The sequence below is a fragment of the Globicephala melas genome, chromosome 1 (genome assembly GCF_963455315.2).
Source record: "Globicephala melas chromosome 1, mGloMel1.2, whole genome shotgun sequence".
Lineage (NCBI taxonomy): Eukaryota > Metazoa > Chordata > Mammalia > Artiodactyla > Delphinidae > Globicephala > Globicephala melas.
This window is the reverse complement of record NC_083314.1, coordinates 130,276,896-130,289,896: the sequence shown is the minus strand read 5'-3', so window position 1 is coordinate 130,289,896 and position 13,001 is coordinate 130,276,896. Positions and strand designations below refer to the sequence as shown.

The window sequence follows — 13,001 nt, the reverse complement described above, 5'->3', positions numbered from 1 at the left end:
TGTGGCTCACGGGCTCTAGAGAGCAGGCTCAGTAGTTGTGGCACATGGGCTTAGTTGCTCCGCGGCATGTGGGATCTTCCTAGACCAGGGATCTAACCTGTGTCCCCTGCATTGGCAGGCAGACTCTCAACCACTGTGCCACAAGGGCAGTCCCTAACTTCATTCTTTTACATGTAGCTGTCCAGTTTTACCAGAAAAGAGGCTGTCTTTTCTCCATTGTATATTCTCGCCTGCTTTATCAAAAATAAGGTGACCATATGTGTGTGGGTTTAATCTCTGGGATTTCTATCCTATTCCATTGATCTATATTCCTTTTTTTGTGCCAGTACCATACTGTCTTGATTCCTGTAGCTTTGTAGTATAGTTTGAAGTCCAGGAGCCTGATTCTTCCAGCTCTGTTTTTCTTTCTCAAGATTGCTTTGGCTATTCAGGGTCTTTTGTGTTTCCATACAAATTGTGATTTTTTTTTTGTTCTAGTTCTGTGAAAAATGCCACTGGTAGTTTGATAGGGATTGCACTGAATCTGTAAATTGCTTTGGGTAGTAATTTTCACAATGTTGATTCTTCCAATCCAAGAACATGGTATATCTCTCCATCTGTTTGTATCATCTTTAATTCCTTTCATCAGTGTCTTATAGTTTACTGCATACAGGTCTTTTGTCTCCTTAAGTAGGTTTATTTCTGGTATTTTATTCTTTTTGTTGCAATGGTAAATGGGAGTGTTTCCTTAATTTCTCTTTTAGATTTTTTATCATTAGTATATAGGAATGCAAGAGAATTCTGTGCAATAATTTTGTATCCTGCTACTTTACCACATTCATTGATTAGCTCTAGTAGTTTTCTGGTAGCATCTTTAGGGTTCTCTATGTATAGTATCATGTCATCTGCAAACAGTGACAGCTTTACTTCTTTTCTGATTTGGATTCCTTTTATTTCTTTTTCTTGTCTGATTGCTATGGCTAAAACTTCCAAAACTATGTTGAATAATAGTGGTGAGAGTGGGCAACTTTGTCTTGTTCCTGATCTTAGAGGAAATGGTTTCAGTTTTTCACCATTGAGAATGATGTTGGCTGTGGGTTTGTCATATATGGCCTTTATTATGTTGAGGAAAGTTCCCTCTATGCCTACTTTCTGTGGGGTTTTATCATAAGTGGGTGTTGAATTTTGTCAAAAGCTTTTTCTGCATCTATTGAGATGATCATATGGTTTTTCTCCTTCAATTTGTTAAGATGGTGTATCACATTGGTTGATTTGCATATATTGAAGAATGCTTGCATTCCTGGGATAAACCCCACTTCGTCATGGTGTCTGCTCCTTTTAATGTGCTGTTGGGTTCTGTTTGCTAGTATTTTGTTGAGGATTTTTGCATCTATGTTCATCAGTGATATTGGCCTGTAGTTTTCTTTCTTTGTGACATCTTTGTCTGGTTTTGGTATCAGGGTGATGGTGGTATCAGGGTGATGGATGGTAGAATGAGTTGGGGAGTGTTCCTCCCTCTGCTATATTTTGGAAGACTTTAAGAAGGATAGGTGTTATCTCTTCTCTAAATGTTTGGTGTAATTCGCCTGTGAAGCCATCTGGTCCTTGGCTTTTTTTTGTTGGAAGATTTTTAATCGCAGTCTCAATTTCAGTACTTATGACTGGTCTGTTTATATTTTCTATTTCTTCCTGGTTCAGTCTTGGAAGTTTGTACTTTTCTAAGAATTTGTCCATTTCTTCCAGGTTATCCATTTTATTGGCTACAGTTGCTTGCAGTAATCTCTCATGATCCTTTGTATTTCTGCAGTGTCAGTTGTTTCTTCTCCTTTTTCATTTCTAATTCTGTTGTTTTGAGTCTTCTCCCTTTTTTTCTTGATGAGTCTGGCTAATGGTTTATCAATTTTGTTTATCATCTCAAAGAACCAGCTTTTAGTTTTATTGATCTTTCCTATTGTTTCCTTCATTTCTTTTTCATTTATTTCTAATCTGATCTTTATGATTTCTTTCCTTCTGCTAACTTTGGGGTTTTTTGTTCTTCTTTCTCTAATTGCTTTAGGTGTAAGGTTAAGTTGTTTATTTGAGATGTTTCTTGTTTCTTGAGGTAGGATTGTATTGCTATAAACTTCCCTCTTAGAACTGCTTTTGCTGCATCCCATAGGTTTTGGGTCGTCGTGTTTTTATTGTCATTTGTTTCTAGGTATTTTTTTATTTCCTCTTTGATGTCTTCAGTGATCTCTTGGTTATTAAGTAGTGTATTGTTTAGCTTCCATGTATTTGTATTTTTTACAGATTTTTTTCCCGTAATTGATATCTAATCTCATAGCATTGTGGGATCTTCACAGACCGGGGCACAAACCTGTGTCCCCTGCATCGGCAGGTGGACTCTCAACCACTGTGCCACCAGGGAAGCCCAGCACTGGGTTTTCATACAATATGAGGAATGAAACTGGAGTTATAAATTTGGTAGGTTAGTTCACTAGCATAAATTTATAAATCTGGTTTTTGTAAGTTGTATTGGTTTGGGGCTGCTTGAATGTTTAAAAATTCATCCTTTTCCCTCTCCCACTTTTTTTGTCTTATAGTTAGAAAAATTCCCTGTGAAATTACATCCTGTTGCAGTTGACTTAAAGGGAATACAAGTAAAGGCCTTGATTTGTGCTGCATGGGCTGGAATTAAAGGAAGGCTGCTGCATGTGTCTGGGATGGACCATTGAAGTGCCACTGGCAAACAAAGGAAGAAACCCAGAGAAAAGTACAGCTCAGATGGGAGGATGGGGGTTGAGCTAAAGCTGCCTCTTCCCAACTTGAAATCTCTTATGGACCACTTACATGGTAATCTATGGAATGTTTTATGTTTTTATAGAACAGCCACTTTGAGGTGGAAGTCCAGAATTTCATTCAGACACCATGGGAAAATTTCAAATGCATTTTTGTGTAATAAAGATACCCAGTTTGGATCTTTATTTTATTCATATTTAATTTAAATTTGGATAAAAATATTTCTCCAAGTCCCTCAGAAAGAATAAATAAGCAGTTTACATTCTAAAGTCTTTCATGTCCAAAAACTTGTCTTTCTTTTGTTCTCAAATATAAATGATGATTCATCCGAATAGCAGATTCCTGGATTGCCATTTTGTTAGAAGTTGAAAATGGCTTACTATTTTCTAGCCTCAGAGATGCAGATGAGACATGTGAAACTGATTTGCTATCCTTTCCTTTGTAATTAACTGCTTTTTTCCTGTGCCTTTGGAATTGGGTAATTTTACCATAAGTCTAGCACTTAGTAACACTTTTGATTTGAAGATTCAAGTCTGTCTTAAACAAAGGGCACTTTTTTCTTATATTTCTTTGATTATTTCCTCACCATCTGTTTCTTACTCTCCTGCTTTATGTATTAAATATATATTTTCATACTGAGTATCCTGAATGTATCTACATGTCTCTCTTCTGATTTCCATTTTTTGGTGTTTTTATAAGATTGTGCCTTTATTTGATCTTCTAGATTACCAATTCAGTCTTCATCTGTATTCTATTTTTAATTTCCCTACTCAGTTTTTGATTCAAAAATGTCTATTATTTTTCAAATACCCTTTTCTCCTGTTTACTGTCCTTAAGAGAGATATTTTCTAAAGTTCTCTTCTGTTTCCTCCCATAAGTCTGCCTCGTTAGGAGTCAGGTACCTGTTCTGATTGTTTGGCTTCATCTCTATCCTTCATGTGAGTCCCCTTAAATGACCTGTGGTTTCTCTTTACTCATTTCAGTGAGTGTGGGTTCTTGCAGCACCTATGAAGGTCAGGCTATTTGGGACTCAGATAGTATCAGGCAGTGAGAGAAGATTCTTTTGCAGTGACCAGTGGTAAACAAGCTGTCATGAGAGGGTCTCACATGGCAGCTGAGGGAGTGAGAAATGAAGAGGCCTCCAGAAATGGTTCTCAAACCTCTAGTTGTATATTAGAACCATCCGGGGTGCTCTGAAAAATTACCTATGCCCAGACTCTTCCCTACTAGTTAAATCACAATCTCTAGGGCAGGGCTCAGTGCATTTTCCAAATACTCTGAAGTGAGCAGCCACTGCTGAGAAGCTTTGCGGGAGAGTCTCAGGTTTCTCCAGGTATGAGCAATAAGTGGGAGTCCTCTTCCAGCTGGAGGGAAGAGGAACCATCCAGCCCAGAAGTGAAGCTCTCGCCACAGAGAGCTAGAGGAGGCAGGGCTGTTACCTGCCCAGAATCCTCGTTGGGCCTTTAAAGAACCTGTGCCCAGGTAAGGGAGAAGTTGTGTGGGTAGCAGCAAGCAAGGCATGAATCTCTGTTTTCACTTACTTAAATGCCTCCTTCTCCTTTCTGCTCCTGTCCCTCCCCAACCCACCTACCTATTATAAGTCACACTTTACCTAGGATTTTATCGTCGAAATGATTGCCATATGTAAACATGGCTCGTGTATCTCATTACTATCTTATTTATTTATTTATTCAGTTTTGGCTGTGTTGGGTCTTTGTTGCTGCACGCGGGCTTTCCCTAGTTGCAGCGAGCGGGGGCTACTCTTCGTTGCGGTGTGCGGGCTTCTCATGTGGAATTTGACCAATTAAATTTCACTATAGGCTCTTACCATATTCTCTATATTTCATTATCTTTCCTTATGCAAGTTTATCCTTCTGTCGTAAAAATATTTCTGAAAGGAATATTATTTTGAATTTATTTTTAGGAAAATAATTCTTCTAATGAGAAGACCCTATTAATCTAAATCTGTCTACTTACTCCTAAATTGTTTCCTATTTCTTACCACTTAATAAATGGTAAATTTGCCATTTTCATCTGATAATCCAGTACTGAATGCTTAGGTGTTGAAGAACTCACTCTGTTTCTCTTTAAACATTTCTTATGTTCCAGGTAATTTTCTAAAATGAGTATGGCTCTTCTTTTTTTTTTTTGCGGTACGCGGGCCTCTCACTGTTGTGGCCTCTCCCGTTGCGGAGCACAGGCTCCGGACGCACAGGCTCAGCGGCCATGGCTCACGGGCCCAGCCGCTCCGCGGCACGTGGGATCTTCCCAGACCAGGGCATGAACCCATGTCCCCTGCATTGGCAGGCAGACTCTCAACCACTGCGCCACCAGGGAAGCCGAAGTATGGCTCTTCTGTAAAAGGTCCAATTATGAAAAGTTGCAAAGAAGAGTAGATTTGGTGTTTATTGACAAATCTTAAAGACTATATACAAATGAAAGGCAAAAGACTGAGATTTTTGAATGATTATAAAACTCTCTCTGTATCAGGAAAGTAATCTTAGGAAAGTCCTTCCAGCAAATTCTGGGTATTTGTGGCCATCACCTTTATCAGTTCCCTTTTATCCGAGAAAAATGCAGAAATCCTGAGATAATAGTTACATGGAAAAGATGTCTCTGGGAGTAACTGAAAAAGAAGCCCTATGCATTTTAATGGTTTTCAATCCTAGCTTTATGTAAGAATCATCTGGGAAAATCTTTAAAATAGTAATGCCTAGGACCTACTCCAAACTAATTAAAGTTGAATCCAATTACTTTAAAGCTTCCCAGGTAATACTAACATGCAGGTGGGTTGAAAACCACTGCTCTGAAAACAAAGCTCAGCTACAAATCAGGTAGCACCAGGTTGAGCGTTGCTATGATATTAAGCAAGCCAAGGAGAAACATGGAACCGATGTCAGTGTTGGGCAGCATGGTTATAGTGGGACACAGCTAGAGGAGGGACTCATCCAGCTAGAGGATGATGACCCTGGACCATCAGTGTCAGCATCACCTGGAAACTTACTAGACATGCAAATTATTAGGCCCCAGCCCAGACCTACAGAATCAAAACTCTGCCAGTGGGGGCCCCCAATCTGTGTTTTAACTAGTCCTCCATGTTTGAGAACCACTGGGCTAGAGCAGGGTTTCTCCATCATTACTGTCCATGGGAATCACCTGGGGGATCTTGTTAACTGCAGCTGTCATCTGGGATGAGGTCAGAGATTCTGCATTTCAAACAAGCTGCCAGGTGATGCCAATGCTGCTGGATGATGCCAGTGCTGCTGGATGGAAGACAACACTTTGAATAGCAAGAGACCAGAGATCAAAAATGAAAGAGGCATGCAGTTACCAGGAGTTACTATGGTACTGGTGGTGGTGGTTATGATGGAAGGTTTAGGCTAAGCTGAAAGCTGTGTGACTCAGATCTGACATCTTGGCGTAGTGTAGGAGTGAGGTTTGTGAGCACTGGTGGAGGCTGGTATCCTGTTATAATTAACGTAACTTATAAGACCAGGAGCTGCATCTCAAGATTTGGAGGAATTAAATCTGTGCAATATAGCCAGTGTAATCAGCATATCATTGTTGATATGGGGAAAAAACTTACCGCCTTACGCTCTGTTATTTAAGTAATCGTTCCTCTATGGCTGAAAAAGGACTCACTGCAAGATGATTGGCTTCCTAGAACAGGCAGTTTCTGGAGATACTATAAATTCTAATAAAAGGTTCGGTTCTCTGAGGAGCCCCCATAATTTTTAATGACCTCTTTTGCTATTTAATGATACTTCTAAAATCCAAATCTGAGTATGCACTGCCCTGTTTAAACCCTGCAGCAGCTCCTCACTGAAGGAGATTGGCCACAGTGCTTTACTTGGCTCATAAGGCCTTGGTGATCTGGCCTTTATTTACCCCTTTAGCCTCATTTCTTACCAATCCATCTCCAGTCTCTACCCCATATCCCTTTCAAGTCTAGCAACACTGAACTACTTTTGGTTCCTCAAATGAGCTGGGCTTTCCTTTGCCTCTGGCTGACCCTTTGTTCATGTTATTGCCTTGGCCTGGAATCAATTTCTCTCTCTTAAATCTTGTTGCCTCTTCACTAACTCTCTGGGTCTCACCTGAGGGGCCACCTCCTCTAGGAAACTTGTAGATCCTCACATTAGGAATCTCTCTGTGGCAACTGGTGTTTGCCCGTTCGCTTATCTGAATCTCCATTGAAGAGATAATATTTCACTCTTGCTGTCATATGCCTAGAGTATAGTAGTCATTCAGTAAACATTTGTAGAATAAAATCAATAAATTAAAATTACAGTTGTATGGGATAGCAGAGCTACTGTTAACAAAAATTAAAATGAAGTTGTCTGTAAGAATTCTTTATTTGAACTTGGTTTAGGGCCAATCATTCAAGCATGAGTGACAGTACAGAATTGCCACAAAGCTACTTGAAGAGAGGCAACTGTTAGAAGTGGTCTTAAAAGCAAAACTCGGAGCCTAGGTATGCTGCCAGTTGGACTTATCTGTATGTATTAGATCCTCTTAATTTCTTCAACCAAATTTTCTTTCTTTTGGCCTAGGTTACACCCTAATTCTTATGTAAATTCTTGACATTTTCCTGTACTTGTGTGTGTCTGTGTGTGTGTGTGTGTGTGTGTGTGTGTGTGTGTGATAGTTTTGGTCCTCTGAGCACCGAGCAAGCAAAATTTACTTGGTCTTTGAATCTTGAAACTATGTGCCTGTTTGTCTTTATTTTGGACTCTGATTTCAAACTTCAACTTAGCCAGACTTAAGCAACTCAAAAGGAACATTACTCAGCTATTGATATCCTCACTAAAGACAGGATCAATGATGCCTTTATAAACTACAGAAAGAAAAGGGAAAGCAACAGTATCATCCTAGAAAATACTGTCATAAAACACACTGCATGTTATCTTTAAATGTGTCTAATGGGTCATTAGCCATATATTATGCTATCACATAATGGTATACATATATATAAATTCAAAAATATAAATATATACAAATATAAAATATATATAATTAAAATTATATAATACATAATATATAATAAGACATTATTTTTCCCTTCTCTACATGCCCAACTTCCATTTTATGCAACTTTTTCTATGTATTATTAAAATATTCTATTTTAACATGGATAGTTCTATAAATGATTTCAAAGTAAAAGTATTGGCTTTTATCGGCTGTACATAAAAACAAAATAGTAGTAAAAGAAGTTTGTGATAAAGCTGAATTACATAAACCACTAATATTTATTTGTGTTAGGAACAAACTCCTTTTTCTTATGGCTGCACAATGGAAACATGTTCTGACATCCTGGTAAATCATACACAACAAAAATCTGAGTAAACTGTATTTTGAGTCCAAATGATCTTGTTTTACTTTAGATTAAGACATATTTGTCCAATTGTCTTCTGGACACCATCACCTGGATGCCCCACAGGCATCTAAAACTTAACATATCCAAAATAAAGCTCAGCATTTCTCACTCTAATCTCTTATCCACTCCAATCTGCTTTTCATCCTATGATCTCCACCTAAGTACAAAACACCAAAGTACATCTAGTCACCAAGACCAAAAGCTGGAAATCATTCTGTTGAATGTGGTAGTGATAAAAGCATAGGCTCGGAAATCAGACTGCTATGTCTAAATCCAGCTTCTGCCACGTGTTAGCTTTGTGACTTTGGGCAAGTTATTTTACCTCATCAAGACTTGGGTTTGGCATCTGTAAAACTGCACTTAATACAATGATTTACTACAGAATAAATGAGGTAAGAACACACTACCACCAATGTCCAACTGATTTGAAGTCCTATTGATTCTGTACCTGAGTATTTCTTTTGTCTGGGCTCTCCTCCACATTTCTGATGCCTAGAAAATTATATAGCATTACATACATACACAATGCCAGTGAAAGACCAATTATTACATATTCAGGCTACCCCTTGTAAGTACACAGAGAAACTGCCTTACTTAGTTTTCTAGGCCTACTTTTTTTTGCAGTATATTGGTTAAAGTTTGAAATAAATCCTGACATTAATTTGGGGCGATATAGTAAAGCTCAAGAAGTCTTTCTTTAAAAATCTGGAATTATAATTACTATATACAATTATCATCTGCAATAGTGAAATATTGTAATTAATATTTTATAAACTAGGAATATTCAGAATGCTAATCTAGCATATTGTAACTCATAACCATTATGAAATATACATGCTTGACAAAGCTTACATTTAATATAGATTGCATAATCTAAGACAAATATAAAATAATGCTTTAAAAGTTCAAACTGAAAGTTTGAGGTAGTTATGATGATTACCTTTTTGTTTTTTTAATGCCATATGATCTGTCTTTTGTGATCTTTGATTCTGCCTCAGATATGGAGGTAGCAATATCCTTTTCAAATTCCAACTGAAAATCAAATGTCAGGGGTATCACTGAAATCTTTTTCTTTACTTCACTCTGAAGCCAGTTTTTCTGCAGCAAATCCAAAACATAACTCAGTGAAAAAGGGAGCACTTTTCATAGAAGGCAAATCCGGTATGGAAAGGACAAAATTAATCTCACTTCATACATACACACACTCACACACAGAATTTATGTGGCAGGCAACAATGGAAAAATAATGCAGACTGAAAATTGGAGGCCTTGTGTACCAACTCTTTTTCTATCTATGAAATGAGGGTGTTGGACTAGATGATCATGAAGGCTCCCTCCAAAATCCAAAGTCCAGAATTTAAGAATGACCTATATATTTAGCAAAGACAATATTGATACATAGAGTTATTGGAACTATAGCTGGCAGCTCTCTCCAACCTGCTCTTCTCCCTGGAGCCACACACATGGTGGAACATAAGCCAGAAATAGAGTTAAGAAAGCAATCGAAAGAGAACTTTGTTCAAATATTTATACAGATGGACTGAAGAGGCAAAAGCGTAAAGCTAAAGAGTGAGTTAAGGAGCCGAAAATCTTCTTTAAAACATTCTCTCAGAGCACAGCACAGAGGCATAAAGAGATAAAAACTTGAAAAAGAAGTCAAAGGATATGGGAACTTCTGTTTCTGCCAGTGAGGGATTAAGTGCTACAGGAATTGTCCTGCTATACACAAGTAGTAAAACCAGCCAAAGTATGTGAAAACAACTACAATCAGGCATGAGGAAACAGGCAGAGCAGGACTATGATCCCTGAAGAAAGGGAAACAAATTAGGTAAACCCTACAATAGCCTAGCTTACTTCTTGGAGGCAGTTTCTGGACTGACGCACAAGGAGGGGGAAATTAAACCAAAGCTTGTGGCTCTGACCTTGTTGAGTTGGAGAGACAGACCCTGCACCAGCAGTCACACTCTTGGGCATTCACCCCAGAGAAATGAAAACTTACGTTCATACAAAAACCTGTACACAAATATTCATAGCAGTCTTACTTCATCTTATTTTTTTTAGCAGCTTCATTTTTAAAAGCAAGCATTTTTAAAAGCAAGATATTGAAAACAACCCAATGTCCTTCAATGGGTGAGCAGTTGAAACTCTGTACATCCATATAATGGAATACTACTCAGCAATAAAATTTATATATTATTTATCATATAAAAGCTATTGCTTCATGCAAAAACTTAGATGGACCTCAGGGGCATAGTGAAATATTCAATCTCAAAATTTTACACACTGAATAATTCCATTTATATACCATTCTCAAAATTACAAAATTATAGATATGGAGAACAGATTCATCCTTGCTGGGGTTAGAGACAGAGAATTGAGGTGAGGGCATGGATACAAATATAAAGAAGTAACATGAGGGAGTACTTTTATAGGATGGAAGTGTCCTGTGTCTTGATTGCGGTGATTTCCGTAAATCTGGAGTGGGATAAAATTGCATAAAACTACAGACCCAAACGAATGAAGGTTAAAAAATGGTGACAACTCAATAAAGTCTGTAGTCTAGTTAACAGTAATACACCCGTGTCAATATTGGATGTAACTCATACTGGTTTTGCTATTGAACTACAACTCTGTAAGATGTCACCGACAGGGTCTACTGGGTGAAAGGTACCTGGAACTCTTTGTACTATTTCTGCAACTTCCTGTGAGTCTATGATTATTTTAAAATAAAAGTTTTTAAAAGATTAAAAAACAATTACCAAAGTGATTTATATACTGTATTTCATGTTTTTGTCAATAGAAAAAAATAGATAATCCACCTTCATAAATGTATATATGTACATGTATATTTATATTATGGATATTTGTAAGTAAAGATAAATGTATGTATACATACAGATATTCATACTTGTATATCTTTGTAAGAGTACAAAAGATGTGGATGAATAAACCTCAACTGCTAAAATGTGTCTGTCTCAGAGGAAAGGATTAGAGGGAAGAGGCCAAAGACTATTAATATTTCTTTATATAATTTTCCTTTTGTATAATTTTCTTTATACATATCTATATGTTGCTTAACTTGTTTCCAAAAGTATAATTTGAAAATTAAGAAAAGGTTTTAAAAATGATTATATATACTTTCAGAAGAATCTCCAGAGAATTTTCTATCAGTAACACAAGAATAGTAACACAAAATGAGAAAATATGTAGAAGTGCTTTGCCCAAACGAAGCTCCCAGGAAAAGTAAGAATTATTATTACTAATTATAACTTAAAATTTTATGTAAAAGGGAATTTCGTGACAAATTTAATAGATTTATCTCTGATTATATTTTTTAAAGTATATTACAATTCATTTTAAACAAAAAATAAAAAAGCAATAAACTTTGGGGTGTCAAAGTCTAAAAGGTTAGCTTTAGTTAAGTTACCCCTGGTTTGCTATTCAAAATTTTGATAGCTATAACAGAATTAATTTATTCCATTTTCAGTATTCCTTTATTTTCTGAATGAAAGGAGATAATTATGAAAAATTAAAAAGAAACCAAATTATTATTCAAACACCAACGTTTTCATTTTCAAATTACAAATATGTTCATTTACTTAAGAGTTCCTCTCTGTGATGTGTTCCTTGATTTCTCAGACTCTATTGTTCCTTATATATGCCTCATTTATTCACATTGTTATATTATTTTACAAGTCTTTTTGCAACCAAATTAAATTGCTCACATATGGTAAAAAATCCGGTGTTTCAGAACTGTATTCTTTATTAATATTTTATATTGGATTTTATAAGAGACTCACCCTTTTTAGTTTAATTATTTTCTATGAACTTTATTTCTAATTTGGTAGCTATACCAAATATGTTCGTCCTTTTAATGAACCAGCTAAACAAGTCTTTATGTTTAACAGGTTAGTAAGAACTATAGGAGTAGTCACATTTACTGTTTGACTGCTTAGGATTCTTTTGTTTAAATTTACCTATTTTATTTATTTATTTTTGGCTGCGTTGGGTCATTGTTGCTGCACGTGGGCTTTCTCTAGTTGCAGCAAGTGGGGGCTACTCTTGGTTGCGGTGCGTGGGCTTCTCACTGCGGTGGCTTCTCTTGTTGTGGAGCACAGGCTCTAGGCACACAGGCTTCAGTAGTTGCGGTTCGTGGGCTCTAGAGCACAGGCTCAGTAGTTGTGACGCATGGGCTTAGTTGCTCCCCGGCACATGGGATCTTCCCGGACCAGGGCTCAAACCCATGTCCCCTACATTGGCAGGCGGATTCTTAACCACTGCACCACCAGGGAAACCCAGGATTTTTTTTTTTTTTAAGCAGGTTAGATACATCACAACCAAATACAGCAGCTAGCTAAAAGTTACCTTGTATATTTAATTAATTATTTATAGTATTACATAGATGACTCTTTCAACTAATATAATTGTTTTTTACAAATTGGTTTGTAGCCTTATACTAATGCATCATTAACTAAGAAGTAAAAATCGTTCACATTTGAAATGATAACCATTTAATGGAAAATTGAATTTTAGCCTATATTTTACAAACCTTTGCTCTTATGGCCAAGAGTGTCTTTGCTTGCTCATCCAGGATATCTAACTTCTCTAAGATTTTTTTTGCCATTGTCAGTCAGTAAATTCCTATTTTAAAAGTAGGGGAAAAAATAATAAATCTCCAAAGCAATTAAATTTAAACATATAATCAATTATTTAGGCATAAATTAAGAGATCCACTTTTACAATACTGTTTTAGGTAAAGAAAAGAACTGTATAGATCATGGAATAAACCACAGAATTGTAGAGGTACCCAAGTTTTTTAGATAGAAGCTCATATGATCAGAATTCCCGGAAGCATGTGGGCCCCAGG

The 13,001-nt window shown here is 36.9% G+C and overlaps 1 protein-coding gene across 1 annotated transcript in view; it reads right to left on the bottom strand.

Moving 5' to 3' along the window:
- Positions 1-12,758, bottom strand: part of C1H1orf141 (chromosome 1 C1orf141 homolog) — a 39,887-nt gene extending 27,129 nt beyond the window's left edge. Inside the window, 2 exon segments of the mRNA XM_060287815.1 lie at positions 9,075-9,232; positions 12,684-12,758. Coding sequence (XP_060143798.1) covers positions 9,075-9,232; positions 12,684-12,758 — 233 coding nt within the window.
- Positions 12,759-13,001: the final 243 nt, after the last annotated feature.